Source organism: Erpetoichthys calabaricus, chromosome 3 (genome assembly GCF_900747795.2).
Source record: "Erpetoichthys calabaricus chromosome 3, fErpCal1.3, whole genome shotgun sequence".
Lineage (NCBI taxonomy): Eukaryota > Metazoa > Chordata > Cladistia > Polypteriformes > Polypteridae > Erpetoichthys > Erpetoichthys calabaricus.
In genome coordinates, this window is record NC_041396.2 from 86145517 (window position 1) to 86163810 (window position 18294).

The 18294-nt window shown below is 45.6% G+C and overlaps 1 protein-coding gene across 5 annotated transcripts in view; it reads right to left on the minus strand.

Annotated features, from left to right (window-relative positions):
- Window positions 1-18294, minus strand: part of si:ch211-163l21.11 (inositol 1,4,5-triphosphate receptor associated 2) — a 60175-nt gene that overhangs the window by 24027 nt on the left and 17854 nt on the right. For all 5 annotated transcript variants that reach the window (XM_051924656.1, XM_051924654.1, XM_051924655.1 and 2 more), the window contains 5 exons: window positions 17346-17409; window positions 17069-17141; window positions 16690-16717; window positions 16001-16141; window positions 15533-15664 (listed from right to left, as the gene is read on the minus strand). In XM_051924656.1, the coding sequence (XP_051780616.1) occupies window positions 15533-15664; window positions 16001-16141; window positions 16690-16717; window positions 17069-17141; window positions 17346-17409 (438 nt within the window). The remainder of the gene's footprint in view (window positions 1-15532; window positions 15665-16000; window positions 16142-16689; window positions 16718-17068; window positions 17142-17345; window positions 17410-18294) is intronic.

Here is an 18294-nt window from a genome sequence, read left to right on the forward strand (position 1 = left end):
TTAGCATCCGCACAATAGAAGACATACAAGCTGTGCTAAGTTAGTACAGTCCAACATATCTTGTATATTTCATGTACAACATATCCTGTGTATCAGCAACTTACCAGCTCAGATTACTTATATATGAAAATTTGTGTGGACAATAAAATAATTCTTATATGAGCAGATGCATTTTATTTTTCATTCACAACCAATAAATAGATATTTGGATCAATGAAAATATGAATAAATGTGACTAAAGCCTTGTGGAACAGCATTAGTGACATAAATTGTTGCAGTTAAAAAGCTGATTTGAAATGTTCATGAAATTTGTACAATTAATTTGTGTTTTCTGTTATGTAGAGTGGTTCTTTTTTGTTTCTTGCTTACGTGCATTTGTAGGAATCTTGTAGACATGGCGGTGAACTAGTTATTGCTACAGCCTAACACTTCCAGAGTTTTGGCTTCACATCCCAGCACAGGCACCGTCTGTGTGCACTTTGTAGTTTCTTCCTGTGTCTGTATGATTTTCTCCCACATCCTAAAGATGCATGATGTCATGCATGCACACCAGAGAGTCACCTTCTGATCTCACCTGAAGTAAGTAATACCACCCAAGGACAAGAAGGGGCGCTGCCACTAACAGACTTGTCTCCTTCTTCCACCACAGCCTGGACTAACTGTCCCTTGAGGGCACCCATTTGAAAGAAGTCCCACTGCTTCCGGTTGTCAGCATATTCAGTAAAAGAAGAGCAGCCACAGTGGATTGTGTTACATTTTGATGTGGACCTGGCTTGAGATTCCTGAAGCCTGTTTCTTTTGGTGCCAGGTCAGGTGAAAGCATGTGTATGTATAAATGTGGCTTATAGTGAACTAGTGGTCTGCCTTGGGTGGTCCACACCTTGCAGTCACTCTCATAGTGAACTAGTGGTCTGTCCTTGGGAGGTCCACACCTTACAGCCACTGATACTTGTGATAGACACTGCCTCTCCACAACAATGAGCTGGATAAGCAGGTCAGAAACTTGAAAAATGATTTGAGGGCTCTTTATAAGTAATTATTGATTTCAGAGGAATTATAATGTAATGCTGTGTAAATTTAACAATAAACCTAATTGTATTGCATGATTTGGCATTAAATCCTATCCATGTACAGCAAATTACAATTGCCAGAGAAATAGAATATCCTCAGTATTCTACATTATTGATGCTACTTGCATTCCTATTTCTAGTCCTTGTTTGCAAATTCTTCTCATGGTCACAAGAGCAGAAGAAATTTGCTTTGTGTTTTTGTAGACTATTTTTCCAGTAGTTGCGAAGGTTTTGAACCCATACTTTTACAGCAAAACTGTTCAATTTCTGTGATGCAGATGTATAAATGTCACAAATCACAATCAAATTGTCGTGAAGACTTCATTTTCAAATGGTGTATATTTAAAATAAAAAGATAGTACTTTGTTTTAGGTTACCTGAAGCACCACATTTAAATAGTCTTTTTTACTCACCTTATCACCTTTCCTATAAATGCCTTCTTTTTTGTTTGAACTTCTTGATTCATTTGAAATTCTGAATTCACATAACATATATGACTCAAAACCCATCTCATCTAGGAGGATGACTTAAGGAACTGGCTATGCATGACATGCAGGGATATTTTTAATTACTGTATCTTCTTCCCTAGAGTCATGTTGAATCACAATGATAAGCTAGATCAGTGGTTCTCAAAATGTGGGGCGGGTCCCCCTAGGGGGGCGTGAAGTAACAAAAAGCGGAGCGCGAAGGTGTGAAAAAAAGAAAACAAGAATCGAATATATGAAAAATACATCTATTGAAACCAAAACAAATTAACTTAAACTACATTCTGATACTAGAAAAATAAATATAGAGTTAGATAAATGTCGATAAAAGTTAAGTAGGTATAATAAAATAAGCATCTATGATATATCATTAAATAAAAAAGAACAAATTGGTATTAGTGGGCTCCTTTCAAAAAAACGTTTGGGGGGCGCGATTAAAACTGTTATGAAAACTCGGGTCGCAAATACTTAAAGGTTGAGAAACGCTGAACTAGATGCAGAGAAGCATGAGCATCTTTGATTTTACTCTTCACAAACATTCCCATAATGCAGTAGTCTCTATTTTGGTAATTGTTTTGTTAATCTCTTGATCTCTTAAGTCTTTTTCCTATTGATATACAAAATTATGTTTCTTCAGGTCACTACAGTGACTTTGAAAATGAGAATATGGGTCATCTATTTGATGGCTGGTTTTGCTACACAATAGAGTTTAAATGGACATCCCTGCCATGCTTGTCACACAACAGGCCTGTTTCCTAGGTATGTACTAAATGAATGACTCAAGTCATATTAACTAGGCATATTGGCCAGATTTTCTTTGGTTTTGTTTGTGTGCTGATATTTCAGAATTGTGCTTTAATGTTCATTCTGGCTAATAGATATAATCAGCCATAATATAGAAGTGTTTTGCATAATTAAACAGAAATTTAAGGTACTCTGAAATTACATTTGTTCTCTGTGGTGTTGTTACTCATTATTATGTAATGTTTTGCCCAAAATATATATTGAACTTTTCTCACTATGCCTTATGTTTCTTTCATTACAGTGACATTTGTTATTTGTTTGCCTCGTTTTCATTCACTTAATCTGTCCTTTTTATATATTTGTGTAAAATATAAGCTCTTTTGCAGTAAGGAGACCTGGGTTCGCTTCCCGGGTCCTCTCTGGGTGGAGTTTCCATGTTCTCCCCGTGTCTGCGTGGGTTTCCTCCAGGTGCTCCGGTTTCCTCCCACAGTTTTAAGACATGCAGGTTAGGCGCATTGGCAATCCTAAATTGTCCCTAGTGTGTGCTTGGTGTGTGTGTGTGTGTCCTGCAGTGGGCTGGTGCCCTGCTCGAGATTTGTTGCTGCCTTGTGCACTGTGCTGGCTGGGATTGGCTTCAGCAGACCCCTGTGACCCTGTGCTAGGATGTAGCGGGTTGGATAATGACTGACTGACTATAAGCTCTTTTGTTTGATGACTAGATTAATTAAGATAAAATGCACAGATGTAATCCTTTTTCCACTATTTATCCTTAATGACTTAATGAATATGATAGACAGGATTGGACTGTTTTCCCCATAAGTAGAATTGAATTCTGTTTTCCCCATTCTCCTTCCTTTTATCCAAAAGACTATCCATCCATCCATTTTCCAACCCGCTGAATCCTAACTACAGGGTCACGGGGGTCTGCTGGAGCCAATCCCAGCCAACACAGGGCACAAGGCAGGAACCAATCCTGGGCAGGGTGCCAACCCACCGCAGTCCAAAAGACTAACTAAAGCTTAAATAAGTAAGTAGTAAGTTGTGCTAGCTGCTGGGTAAGTGATGTATTCTTCGCTATAGTTCCCTGTTTGTTGGATCCTTAAATTCTGGGCAAAGGGAAAGGTGAGCTTTTGATACTAAGCATGAATGATGTCATGACTGTTTTTAATTCTACATGTGATACAGGATATCATTGCCCACTTGTAGTTCTTTTTCCTTCTCTCCTTCTCTGTGTGCTGTTTTAAAAGTAAAAGTAAACTACATATCGGTTTAAAAGTGGACTAAACTACATATCTGAGACATTCATAAAATGTTTGGAAAGTTAAAGAGATGGGGAGCAGTACACAAGTTGAAGGTGTGCCACAAAGACAGAGCTGGACCTTTTCTCATCTATGAGATGGTGCTGACCATACATAACCTGAGGACTACTGAAGAGCGTGTGTGAATATTGCACTTTAAGCAGAATGGCTTGTCTTACTATTGTAGTTTCTTTCCCCTTTTACCATCGTCTGCCTTTATTTACTACTGTAGGATTAGGTATTAGATGTCAACTAATTGTGGTGAATAGATTTTTTACTACTGTCAAGAATGAGAAAACTTTAAGGAAACTTAAGGTACAACTGTTTGACAGGTAAGGGTAAGCTAAATATGGAAATATTTTGCATTTTCTATATCATGTATGGCTTTTTTGGGATTAGCATTTTAATATATTTTTTTAGATCATTTAGATAATTTTGTATATAGCACCTTGCAGTAGTGTAATGTTTCCCATTTTTGCCTTAAGGATCCAGCACCCTGTGTTCCAATTCCATGACTGGTCATTGTCTGTGTGTAGTTTACATATCCCCCTTATATCTATATGGGTTTTCCCATTGTGCGCATGAGAGAGTATTTTCTTGCACTTTGCCCAGTGTTGCTGGGATAGGCTCTGGCTCCTTCACCAGCTGTGAATTGTATTATTAGGTTTGAGAATGTCTATTTAGAATGATCAACAGCAGATAGACCACCAGTGGTGCTAGTTTATTGGAGGTGTGACATTATAAGGGTTATTGGTCATTATTGTCTCTTGTACAGAACACAATGAATTTTTTACCTGCATGTTCTAAACAACATGTATAATCTGTTATAACTAACTGTACACCTCCCAGAAGTTTGTCACCTGACCATGTGTCATTTAGAAGGTTAATGGACTTTTTGTTGTTAAAATTTTGTTTATGTTAATCAAAGCAAATTTGCTGTTTTACTCTGTTTAATGCAATTTGTGTTTTCATGTATGTGAACATATGCATGTCAATATATCAATACCGATATACCAATACCAGAGCATCGCACTGCTTTCACTGGTTTGTCTTCTTCACGTTTATCCTGCTGCCACCTCTTCATTGGGAAATGACGTACACACACCTGGCCATCTACATGATCTAAAAGAAAATGGCATCATTCATCCTATCAGGCCACTTTCTTCTATTGTTCCATGGTTTCATGCCCATTGTAGGTGCTTGCAGCAGTGGACAGTGGTCAGCTTAGGCACACTGACTGGTCTGCAATTACACAGACCCATACACAGCAAGCTGCGATGCTCTGTTTGTTTTGACACCTTTCTCTTATGGCCATCATTTCATGCTACAATAGCTGTTCTTTGGGATCTTCTTTAGGATCAGACCAGGCAGGCCAGCCTTCACCCCTCCATGCCCATAAATGAGCCTATCCATGACCCTGTGGCTGGTCCACTGGTTGTCCTTCCTTGGACCACTATTAGTAGGTAGTAACCAATGCACACCAATAACTCCCCAAAAGACATGTTGTTTTAGAGATGCTCTGACCCAGTTGTCTAGCCATTACAATTTGTCCCTGGTCCAAGTCACTCATATTCTCACGCTTTCCCATCTAAGTGTGTTGCTGTCATGACCCCTACCGCAAAAGTAGAACAAATGTGGTGATGATGATGTAAGTATTTGTTGTATAGTTATTAATATACTGTTAATGCACTGTAGTTGTGAAGCCTATACTCAGATTAAGATTAACTAACATGAGTTATGAGTTGTACATTATAGTTTAGTTTTATTGTTTTGAAGAAGGGCTGTTTCAGAAGGTGGTAGTTCTGAAGGGCATATTTGTTGTGTCAGGTGTTAGTCAGGTGTTTAGTTTTATATAGTTAGTATGTATATATATATATATATATATATATATATATCCATCCATCCATCCATCCATTGTCTCCCGCTTATCCGAGGTCGGGTCGCGGGGGGCAGCAGCTTGAGCAGAGATGCCCAGACTTCCCTCTCCCCGGCCACTTCTTCTAGCTCTTCCGGGAGAATCCCAAGGCGTTCCCAGGCCAGTCGAGAGACATAGTCCCTCCAATGTGTCCTGGGTCTTCCCCGGGGCCTCCTCCCGGTTAGACGTGCCCGGAACACCTCACCAGGGAGGCGTCCAGGAGGCATCCTGATCAGATGCCCGAGCCACCTCATCTGACTCCTCTCGATGCGGAGGAGCAGCGGCTCTACTCTGAGCCCCTCCCGGATGACTGAGCTTCTCACCCTATCTTTAAGGGAAAGCCCAGACACCCTGCGGAGGAAACTCATTTCAGCCGCTTGTATTCGCGATCTCGTTCTTTTGGTCACTACCCATAGCTCATGACCATAGGTAAGGGTAGGAACATAGATCGACTGGTAAATTGAGAGCTTCGCCTTGCGGCTCAGCTCCTTTTTCACCACGACAGACCGATGCAGCGCCCGCATTGCTGCGGATGCCGCACCGATTCGCCTGTCGATCTCACGCTCCATTCTTCCCTCACTCGTGAACAAGACCCCGAGATACTTGAACTCCTCCACTTGGGGCAGGATCTCGCTACCAACCCTGAGAGGGCACTCCACCCTTTTCCGGCTGAGGACCATGGTCTCGGATTTGGAGGTGCTGATTCTCATCCCAGCCGCTTCACACTCGGCTGCGAACCGATCCAGAGAGAGCTGAAGATCACGGCCTGATGAAGCAAACAGGACAACATCATCTGCAAAAAGCAGTGACCCAATCCTGAGCCCTCCAAACCGGACCCCCTCAACACCCTGGCTGCGCCTAGAAATTCTGTCCATAAAAGTTATAAACAGAATCGGTGACAAAGGGCAGCCCTGGCGGAGTCCAACTCTCACTGGAAACGGGTTCGACTTACTGCCGGCAATGCGGACCAAGCTCTGGCACCGATCGTACAGGGACCGAACAGCCCTTATCAGGGGGGCCGGTACCCCATACTCTCGGAGTACCCCCCACAGGATTCCCCGAGGGACACGGTCGAATGCCTTTTCCAAGTCCACAAAACACATGTAGACTGGTTGGGCAAACTCCCATGCACCCTCCAAGACCCTGTTAAGGGTATAGAGCTGGTCCAGTCCACTGTTCCGCGACCAGGACGAAAACCACACAGTTCCTCCTGAATCCGAGGCTCGACTATCCGATGGACCCTCCTCTCCAGGACCCCTGAATAGACTTTTCCAGGGAGGCGGAGGAGTGTGATCCCTCTGTAGTTGGAACACACCCTCCGATCCCCCTTCTTAAAGAGGGGGACTACCACCCCGGTCTGCCAATCCAGAGGCACTGTCCCTGATGTCCATGCGATGTTGCAAAGGCGTGTCAACCAAGACAGTCCTACAACATCCAGAGCCTTGAGGAACTCCGGGCGTATCTCATCCACCCCCGGGGCCCTCCCACCAAGGAGTTTTTTGACCACCTCGGTGACATCAGTCCCAGAGATGGGGGAGCCCACCTCTGAGTTCCCAGGCTCTGCTTCCTCATTGGAAGGCATGTTAATGGGATTGAGGAGGTCTTCGAAGTACTCCCCCCACCGACCCACAACGTCCCGAGTCGAGGTCAGCAGCGCACCATCCCCACCATATACAGTGTTGACACTGCATTGCTTCCCCTTCCTGAGACGCCGGATGGTGGACCAGAATCTCCTCGAAGCCGTCCGAAAGTCGTTCTCCATGGCCTCCCCAAACTCCTCCCACGCCCGAGTTTTTGCCTCAGCAACCACCAAAGCCGCATTCCGCTTGGCCTGCCGGTACCTATCAGCTGCCTCCAGGGTCCCACAGGACAAAAGGGTCCTGTAGGACTCCTTCTTCAGCTTGACGGCATCCTTCACCGCCGGTGTCCACCAACGGATTCGGGGATTGCCGCCACGACAGGCACCAACCACCTTACGGCCACAGCTCCGGTCAGCTGCCTCAACAATAGAGGCACGGAACATGGACCATTCGGACTCAATGTCCCCCACCTCCCTCGGGATGTGGTCGAAGTTCTGCCGGAGGTGGGAGTTGAAGCTACTTCTGACAGGGGGCTCTGCCAGACGTTCCCAGCAGACCCTCACAACACGTTTGGGCCTACCACGCCTGACCGGCATCCTCTCCCACCATCGAAGCCAACTCACCACCAGGTGGTGATCAGTTGACAGCTCCGCCCCTCTCTTCACCCGAGTGTCCAAGACATGTGGCCGCAAGCCCGACGACACGACCACAAAGTCGATCATCGAACTGAGGCCTAGGGTGTCCTGGTGCCAAGTGCACATATGAACACCCCTATGCTTGAACATGGTGTTCGTTATGGACAATCCGTGACGAGCACAGAAGTCCAATAACAAAACACCACTCGGGTTCAGATCGGGGGGGCCATTCCTCCCAATCACGCCTTTCCAGGTCTCACTGTCATTGCCCACGTGAGCATTGAAGTCTCCCAGCAGAACGAGGGAGTCCCCAGAAGGTATGCCCTCTAGCACACCCTCCAGGGACTCCAAAAAGGGTGGGTACTCTGAACTGCTGTTCGGTGCATACGCACAAACAACAGTTAGGACCCGTCCCCCCACCCGAAGGCGAAGGGAGGCTACCCTCTCGTCCACCGGGGTAAACCCCAATGTACAGGCTCCAAGTTGGGGGGCAATAAGTATACCCACACCCGCTCAGCGCCTCTCACCGGGGGCAACTCCAGAGTGGTACAGAGTCCAGCCCCTCTCAAGGAGATTGGTTCCAGAGTCCAAGCTGTGCGTCGAGGTGAGTCCGACTATATCTAGCCGGAACCTCTCAACTTCGCGCACTAGCTCAGGCTCCTTCCCCTTCAGAGAGTTGACATTCCACGTCCCAAGAGCCAGCTTCTGTAGCTGAGGATCGGACCGCCAAGGTCCCCGCCTTCGGCCACCACTCAACTCACACTGCACCCGACCTCCTTGGCCCCTCCCATAGGTGGTGAGCCCATGGGAAGGGGGACCTACGTTGTCTCTTCGGCTGTGCCCGGCCGAGCCCCATGGGTGCAGGCCCGGCCACCAGGCGCTCGCCATCGAGCGAGGCCCCGGTGACCCGCGTCCGGGCAAGGGAAAACGCCGTCCAAAATTGTTTTTCATCATAGGTTTTGTTTAACCGCTCTTTGTCTCATCCCTCACCTAGGACCAGTTTGCCTTGGGTGGCCCTACCAGGGGCATAAAGCCCCGGACAACAGAGCTCCTAGGATCATTGGGACACGCAAACCCCTCCACCACGATAAGGTGGCGGTTAAAGGAGAGGATATATATATATATATATATATATATATATATATATATATATTGTGGCACACGGCTGGGGGTGGCACCCAGCTGGGACGCCCAGGAGGACAGGAGGAGGGCTCATGCCTCCTCCGGACCACGAGGGGGTAACTGCCCTGGTTCCTTTTTGGGCCACGGGTACAGAGCTGGGAAGCTCAACCCTGTACGGGCCCGTGGTCATCGCCAGGGAGCGCCGCAGTGCCTGGAGAACCCTGGACCTCAGGACTGGAGACTGGGACTGAAGAAGACTGGGGACACCCGGAGGGCTTCCGGGAGCACAGCCGGCACTTCCGCCACACAGGGGAGTGTCCACGGAGGAGTGTCGGGAAGCACCTGGAGCCCATCCGGGCGTGTATAAAAGTGGCAGCCTCCCTGCAAACGATGACTGGAGACAGGCGAGGAGTGGGCGAAGTCTGAGTGGAGAAGAGTGGAGGCGGCTTGAAAGGAAGCAGGCACTGAGAAGAGAGGCCTGGACTTTGGGGGATTGGTGCTGGAGGCACTGGGTTTGTGCACGTTTGAATTGTAAATAGTGTAAATAAACGTGTGTTGGGTGAAAATATGATGTCCGTCTGTCTGTGTCCGGGCTGCTTCTCACAATATATATACATTGTGTATATATATATATATATATATATATATATATATATATATATATATATATATAATATTACTTCCAGGTGCCCTACATAACGGCCCAGCAGACACTACTCCAAGAGCCAGAGTCTGGACGAGAGGACGAAGCTTGCTGAGGAGGAGTGGAGGAGAAAGACAGAAAAAGACTGAGAGATAAAGGAAGAAAGAGAGAAAAGAGACAGAAAGTAAAGAAAGTGTGTTTGTGCTTGTTGGGACACTGTAAACTTGTAAATAAATCACGTGTGCTTTGTGACTTCTTTGTGTCCTGGTGTCTGTCTGTAATCCGGGCTGGAATCTTTCACAATATATACATACATAAATATATACTGTATATATATATATATATATATATATATATATATATATATATATAATAGGGGGGCTCTGGCCCCTATTTGCTCCACTTGCCAACCCTTGGGCGGGCGCTACACACTAGCCACTTTGCAGGCTCTGCCACTTGCGTATAGGGAAGCAGATGTATAATTTAAACAAATTGTTATTTTCATGGGAATTGTTACACATGCATAACAGAACTATTTTACCTTACAGCAAGTAATTAACCATAGTAAAAAATAGTAAAACATAATAAATTCAAAGAAAATTATGTTTCATGTTGCGTTCGAGTTTTTCATTGCGTTATACGTTTTCATTCTGTTTGGCTTTGAAATTAACACGCAAATACTTTTTAAAGTTACACTTTTACTGTAAAACTTCAGTAAAAATAATTTTTTTAATTAACTTTTTGTCAATATCGCACTGAATTTTGGTTCCGTGTTTGGAGTTACATCGTGACAACACAAAGTATAACTGCCTATGAGCGAATATCGTTTCTTTCTCTGTAATAAATAATCCAACTTTTTTAAATGTCCCTGTGATTTGTTAATTGTCATAGCAAAAGCTATTCTAACGAGAAACTGTAAATGTTTCAATATGAGTGGCATATCAAGATCTCCATTGGTGTGTAATGTTATCCGCAGAAGATGTACAACATTGCCTTTCTTGTCGCCTGTTAAAATTTTACATGTCAGATTTGTTCAACAGCATAATTTATTGATACACATTTAACCAATTTGCCGTGTAACCAATTGGCAATTTTCGCGTTAATTCATTTGACTTCATCGTTTCTCAGTGCTAGAATTGCCTGTGTACTCATTTCTTCTGTTGATAACCTTTCAGGATGAAATTCTTCAATAAGATTTGGACATAATAAGTCTTCTTTTATTGGGAACTTAAAGAGAGGAAAACGTAAAAATTTATAAGAGCTGAGAGCACAGGAACACTTTCACACGAATGAGAGGTGAGAGGAATGTGGGCGTGGTTGAAAATGGTTGAGAGGAGGGAGAGACTTGAAAAAATCTCCTAGCAATAGTCTCATCTCAAGATTTTCTTTTATAATATAGAGATGGAGATGTATTTATGAAGATATAAATCCAATTAGTGATAAACAGGTTTTATGTAATTTTTGTAAATCCAATTAGTGATAAACAAGTTTTATGTAATTTTTATACAGTGTGACCTGTTTCTGGCCTGTTTGTTAATAGATAGTGCTTGAGTATGTCATTTATTTTAGATGTAGGTGGCTTTTATTTTGTAATATTTATGTTTGTTGATAGTGCTAGGAAATCCATCTGATGGTAATATCCACTTGATCCAGTCTAGAATGGAGAGGAACCAGAGTTTATCTTCCCTGAATTGGAACAAAGGAGGAAACAACCCTGGATGAAACAATATTTATAACTCTCGCATATACACCTACTCCCAGGGCCAATTTAGAGAAAACAATGAACATATATCTATGGGATGTAGAGTGAAAACATACAGGCACACGGAAGAAATACGGGCTCCAGGCAGACAGTGACTATACTGATGCAAACAAATGCTCACTCTAAAATAATGATGGGTTAATTGATTGATTAACACTGTGACAGAGTTATTAACACACCAGCCTCACAGCATCAGGAATCAGCCAAGTTACACACTGTGTGGAGTCTGCATATTCTACACATCTTTGTAGGGTTTTCTTGGAGCTTCAGTTGTCTCTCACATATCAAACATGTGCATGTTAGGTAATTTTACATTTTGTTATATTGGCCATGAACTTGTTTTGCAATGTACTTTAGTGCTGCAGAGTGTCGATTTCAAACTTGTAATTGATGTAACCAGGATTGGCTCTGGCTCCCTGTGACTCTTGGGTGGAAAATGTGACACAATAAAGTAAATGGGTTAGGTTACTCTAAATACCTTTGCTGACAGAGGGGGAAGCCCACATAGCCCATTAGACCGTTTCTCTAGCTGGATTAGATGAGTGTTTGCTTTTTACACTGTGCAAAGGGAATTGGGGAACATAAGGGTCACAAGGCCAGATCACTGACAGAAGTCCATTAAACCAGTAGTGCGGCCTCTCCTGTTAGAAAAATACTACAAAAGCAGAGAGTGCATTAGTTAATGGATAAGACATTATTTGCTAGTAAAATTATCTAATTTTCTTTAACCGTTTTGTATAGTTCATTCAGATACCCTCAGGGTGTGGATGATCTTCAACTGAAATTATATGAGTACATATCTAAATTTAGTAATTGTAAAGTATTTTGGACTGACAAAAGATCAATCCATCCATCCTCTTACGCTTATCCGAGGTCGGGTTGCGGGGGCAGCAGCTTGAGCAGAGATGCCCAGACTTCCCTCTCCCCAGCCACTTCTTCTAGCTCTTCCGGGGGAATCCCAAGGCGTTCTCAGGCCAGCCGGGAGACATAGTCCCTCCAGCGTGTCCTGGGTCTTCCCCGGGGCCTCCTCCCGGTTGGACATGCCCGGAACACCTCACCAGGGAGGCGTCCAGGAGGCATCCTGATCAGGAGCCACCTCATCTGACTCCTCTCGATGCGGAGGAGCAGCGGCTCTACTGTAAGCCCCTCCCGGATGATTGAGCTTCTCACCCTATCTTTAAGGGAGAGCCCAGACACCCTGCGGAGAAAACTCATTTCAGCCGCTTGTATTCGCGATCTCGTTCTTTCGGTCACTACCCATAGCTCATGACCATAGGTGAGGGTAGGAACATAGATCGACTGGTAAATTGAGAGCTTCGCCTTGTGGCTCAGCTCCTTTTTCACCACGGCAGACCGATGCACAGCCCGCATCACTGCGGATGCCGCACCGAGTCGCCTGTCGATCTCACGCTCCATTCTTCCCTCACTCGTGAACAAGACCCAGAGATACTTGAACTCCTCCACTTGGGGCAGGATCTCGCTCCCAACCCTGAGAGGGCACTCCACCCTTTTCCGGCTGAGGACCATGGTCTCGGATTTGGAGGTGCTGATTCCCATCCCAGCTGCTTCACACTCAGCTGCGAACCGATCCAGAGAGAGCTGAAGATCACGGCCTGATGAAGCAAACAGGACAACATCATCTGCAAAAAGCAGTGACCCAATCCTGAGTCCACCAAGCCGGACCCCCTCAACACCCTGGCTGTGCCTAGAAATTCTGTCCATAAAAGTTATGAACAGAATCGGTGACAAAGGGCAGCCCTGGCGGAGTCCAACTCTCACTGGAAACGGGTTCGACTTACTGCCGGCAATGCGGACCAAGCTCTGACACCGATCGTACAGGGACCGAACAGCTCTTATCAGGGGGTCTGGTACCCCATACTCTCGGAGCACCCCCCACAGGATTCCCCGTGGGACACGGTCGAACGCCTTTTCCAAGTCCACAAAACACATGTAGACTGGTTGGGCGAACTCCCATTCACCCTCCAGGACCCTGCTAAGGGTGTAGAGCTGGTCCACTGTTCCGCGACCAGGACGAAAACCACACAGTTCCTCCTGAATCCGAGGCTCGACTATCCGACGGACCCTCCACTCCAGAACTCCCGAATAGACTTTTCCAGGGAGGCTGAGGAGTGTGATCCCTCTGTAGTTGGAACACACCCTCCGGTCCCCCTTCTTAAAGAGGGGGACCACCACCCCAGTCTGCCAATCCAGAGGCACTGTCCCTGATGTCCATGCGATGTTGCAGAGACGTGTCAACCAAGACAGCCCTACAACATCCAGAGCCTTGAGGAACTCCGGGCGTATCTCATCCACCCCTGGGGCCCTGCCACCAAGGAGTTTTTTGACCACCTCGGTGACCTCAGTCCCAGAGATGGGGGAGCCCACCTCCGAGTCCCCAGGCTCTGCTTCCTAATTGGAAGGCATGTTAGTGGGATTGAGGAGGTCTTCGAAGTACTCCCCCCACCGACCCACAACGTCCCAAGTTGAGGTCAGCAGCGCACCATCCCCACCATACACAGTGTTGACACTGCACTGCTTCCCCCTCCTGAGACGCCGGATGATGGACCAGAATCTCCTCGAAGCCGTCCGAAAGTCGTTCTCCATGGCCTCCCCAAACTCTTCCCATGCCCGAATTTTTGCCTCAGCAACCACCGAAGCCGCATTCCGCTTGGCCTGCCGGTACCTATCAGCTGCCTCCAGAGTCCCACAGGACAAAAGGGACTGGTAGGACTCCTTCTTCAGCTTGACGGCATCCTTCACCGCTGGTGTCCACCAACGGGTTCGGGGATTGCCGCCACAACAGGCACCAACTACCTTACGGCCACAGCTCCGGTCAGCCGCCTCAACAATAGAGGCACGGAACATGGCCCATTCGGACTCAATGTCCCCCACCTCCCTCGGGATGTGGTCGAAGTTCTGCCGGAGGTGGGAGTTGAAGCTACTTCTGACAGGGGGCTCTGCCAGACGTTCCCAGCAGACCCTCACAACACGTTTGGGGCTACCAGGCCTGACCGGCATCCTCCCCCACCATCAGAGCCAACTTACCACCAGGTGGTGAATAGTTGACAGCTCCGCCCCTCTCTTCACCCGAGTGTCCAAGACATGTGGCCGCAAGTCCGACGACACGACCACAAAGTCGATCATCGAACTGAGGCCTAGGGTGTCCTGGTGCCAAGTGCACATATGAACACCCCTATGCTTGTACATGGTGTTCGTTATGGACAATCCGTGACGAGCACAGAAGTCCAATAACAAAATACCACTCGGGTTCAGATCGGGGGGGCCATTCCTCCCAATCACGCCTTTCCAGGTCTCACTGTCATTGCCCACGTGAGCATTGAAGTCTCCCAGCAGTATGAGGGAGTCCCCAGAAGGTGTGCCATCCAGCACCCCCTCCAGGGACTCCAAAAAGGGTGGGTACTCCAAACTGCTGTTCGGTGCATACGCACAAACAACAGTTAGGACCCGTCCCCCCACCCGAAGGCGGAGGGAGGCTACCCTCTCGTCCACGGGGTAAACCCCAATGTACAGGCTCCAAGTCGGGGGGCAATAAGTATGCCCACACCCGCTCGGCGCCTCTCACCGGGGGCAACTCCAGAGTGGTAGAGAGTCCAGCCCCTCTCAAGAAGATTGGTTCCAGAGTCCAAGCTGTGCGTCGAGGTGAGACAAAAGATACATTGGCTAATTAGAAACAATATGCTTACAGCAGAAACTATTTTCTTCCTCCACCATTTTATTTAGGATAGTTCAGAAGTCATGAGGACAGTTAAGCATTTGTTGTTCTAATGTGTATCATCCGTGTCTTGCATGTTTTTGTTTCATTCATGCATTGCACTGAGTGGGCCCTCAGGCAATACATATCAATACATTCTCAAACCCACTTAATACAATTCAGGGCTACAGGGGGTTGGATCTCAGAGACACTGGATGCATGGTGGGTATAAACTCTGGACAGGGTACCAGTCCATTGCAGAGTACACACATACAAACCCATGCTCAGTCAATTAATTAAGCACAAATATCGTGGCTGATGCAGGAGAAAAAATATTAAAGATGTTAAAAAAAAAATTTAAAAACTCCTGAAGCAAAACAATCAAGCATGGAATTCTAACCAAGGATGCTAGAGATCTGGGAGGCAACACACTGACCACTGTGTCACCATGCCACCTTCGCTTAGATTTTGCCATTCCTTTATTAGATACAAGCAATGGTCTTGCTTATTCTGCAGCCTTTTTTTTCCTATTAAAAAAGAACTTTGTCACAGTCAACTGGCCTTACCTGGTGGACTGCTCCCAGCAGTTCTGCAGTGCAAGTGATACGTCCAATGGCATTTGACAAGATCTGTAGGCTGAGCTCCAGCTGCTGTAAAACTTCAAGCCGTTTCTTATCGGGACACAGAGATTTCAGAGTCTAAGAATTAATTTATGAAGGTTACTTTTTAAGCTTACGTCACCATTGTGCTAGATGTCTGAATGTTAAAAGTGAAGCATCATCACTTTATTTAAGTATGTTCATTATTAAATGTCTAAATAGAAAACCCTTTATTACTTTAACAGGCCTTATAGAAAAGATAGGCCAATTGTCTACTGATATTTGTGACATTGGCTAAGAAGGCCAAGCCTGTTTGGGCAGCTCATCAACCCTGTCTGGTTACCTCAAGCTTCCTATGAAAGAGACTTTTTTTTTTTACTGGAATTACTTTCTAACATCTCTGGCATAAAATACTGTCTCTGGGACCTGGCTTACCTTCAATATGGTGCAGCCAGCCTCCAACTCCCTTTTGATGTTCTCCTCTGCCACATCACGGGCCCTTTCCTCAACCTGCAGCCTCTTCTTCAGGGTATACTGGTCACACTTGAATGCCAGCGAAAGCTGAGCAAAAGCAGTCTGCACAGGGTGAGGACGATTGCAGAGACACAAAATGGCTTACAAAGAGATGCTTGCAGACTGGACAGTTAATGAAAAAAGACATTTAGATATTTAGAAAAAATGAGCAATGAGGAGCCATGCATCTGCCACCATGATGTGTAAAGCCATGAGAAGATACACTCTTGAGAGTGTTCGGCCAACAGGATGACTTCTGGAGTTTTAGTTTGTGATATGTGCCAATAGATGGAGTGATGACATAAATAGTCAGAGGCAGAAACAGTCATAGAGACATAGGGAAAAAAACAGTTGGACGAACACAGGAAGACCAACAGCCAACAAAGACAAGGACAGATAAGGAGGCCACAAGGGTGGACATAAACAATACAAAAGAGAGACAGACACATAGATAGCAATATCATTTATATGAAGAGGCGGACCGAAAGGTGAACACAACAAAACCAAAACACAGTCCTCCATAGATATCCTTAGTTACACAGATGAAGATATAGACACACAAGCACCCTGATCAGTCTTCAAAGTGACTAGTGAAATTACGTTGCTCTCACCTCTGCCTCCACTTCAGTCATCTGCAGGCTGGAAGGAGAAAAAACATAGATGACTCTGGTCAACTTTTGGGACAGTGTTTTAATGTCACCTCCTTGTCAGGACTGAGAAGTAAGAAAGATACTAATAGAAAAGCAAAACAGTTAATATCTTCCTTTCAGAGAAATGTTCCAACAGTTAATTCCCTAATGACCTGAAGAGGTGCAGGGCATTGTACATATGCAGGATTCCTAAAACAAACAGTCTGTGGAAAGTAATCTACTCCTTGAGACTTCCCCTTTTAAGTCAGATCTGCTAGAAAAGCCATGTTTGGTGTGTGGAGGAGCCCAGTAATTAACCCAAGGAAATGATGGGCTGCTTTCATATTAGATCATCTGATACCTGCTGAGGCCAAGACGTTCCAAGATGGACAGGTCATCCCAAGAGGTGGCCAGCAAGTCCCTGGTGCAGTTATCTAGGAAAGCAAGTGAAAGTTTGGACAGTTAATGATACTAACAATCAGTTTTAACTTTCACAGTGCCTTTTGTTAGTATCAGGAGCCCAGCACAACATGTACCAATGCACTTTTGGGCACTAAGAGGCCTTTTTTTGTTATTCTGTCCATTAGAACTGTGTCCAAATCTTGTGGCAGTTGTATGCCTGTCCCTCCAGGCTTTACCTTCATCACTTTCCTCACTGTCTCCCTGGTGATCAGTAACCTCACATGTCTTCTGTTCAGCCACCTGAGACAATAAAATAACAGATGATAGTTTCAAAGATGCAGAAGAACACTGAATGCAGTGGGACCTGACCATCACACCCAACCTCCCCAAGTCAACCGACTAAAAGAGCTGTCTCTCTCTTTCTTTTGACACGACACAGATAGGGACTTTATAAAATGAATGGTTTCTAGATTTGGCTGATCAGTGCTGTATAGTCAGTTGACCTCTACAGTGTCTACTTAACTCTGGATTTGTGATCCAGGCAGAATAGCTCCAAGAGCTATCCATCCTCACAGGTGGCGCAGTGATAGTGCTGCTGCTTTGCAGTAAGGAGACAGTGGACGATTGTGGGTTTGCTTCCCGGTTCCTCCCTGTGTGGATAGCGCTTTGAGTACTGAGAAAAGCGCTATATAAATGTAATGAATTATTTAATTATTATTAAGAGTGTTTGGCTCATTCCACTGCTGTCTAACCCATGGGGACACCTTTTGAGGAGTGTCTGAAGAGCTTTTTTCTTCAACGATCATGTGCTTATGATCTTATGTGCTAAGAACCTCTGGAAACAAGGCTCTAAAGCATAGAACTGCTTTGTAATTCATTATTCATTACTGTCCTTATGCCCTGAATTTTGGACAATGTCTTTTCAAACTCAGCAAGCACAAATGACACTGTCCAGAGTGGATAGCAAAGTATGTTCCATAGAAGACACCCACCATGTTGCTTTCTTCTTGCATTACTTCCTTGTCCAGCAACTTGTTTCACTCAGACACTTGCAGGGACTAGTTGCCTGCCCTAGCATAAAGCCTTAAGGTCCCATAACAACACGCCTGCTTACCATAGAAGGAACTCCTCCCCATTGCTAAAGGCCTGACTAAATAAGGACCCAGAAAGTGCAGCTCTGTGCTG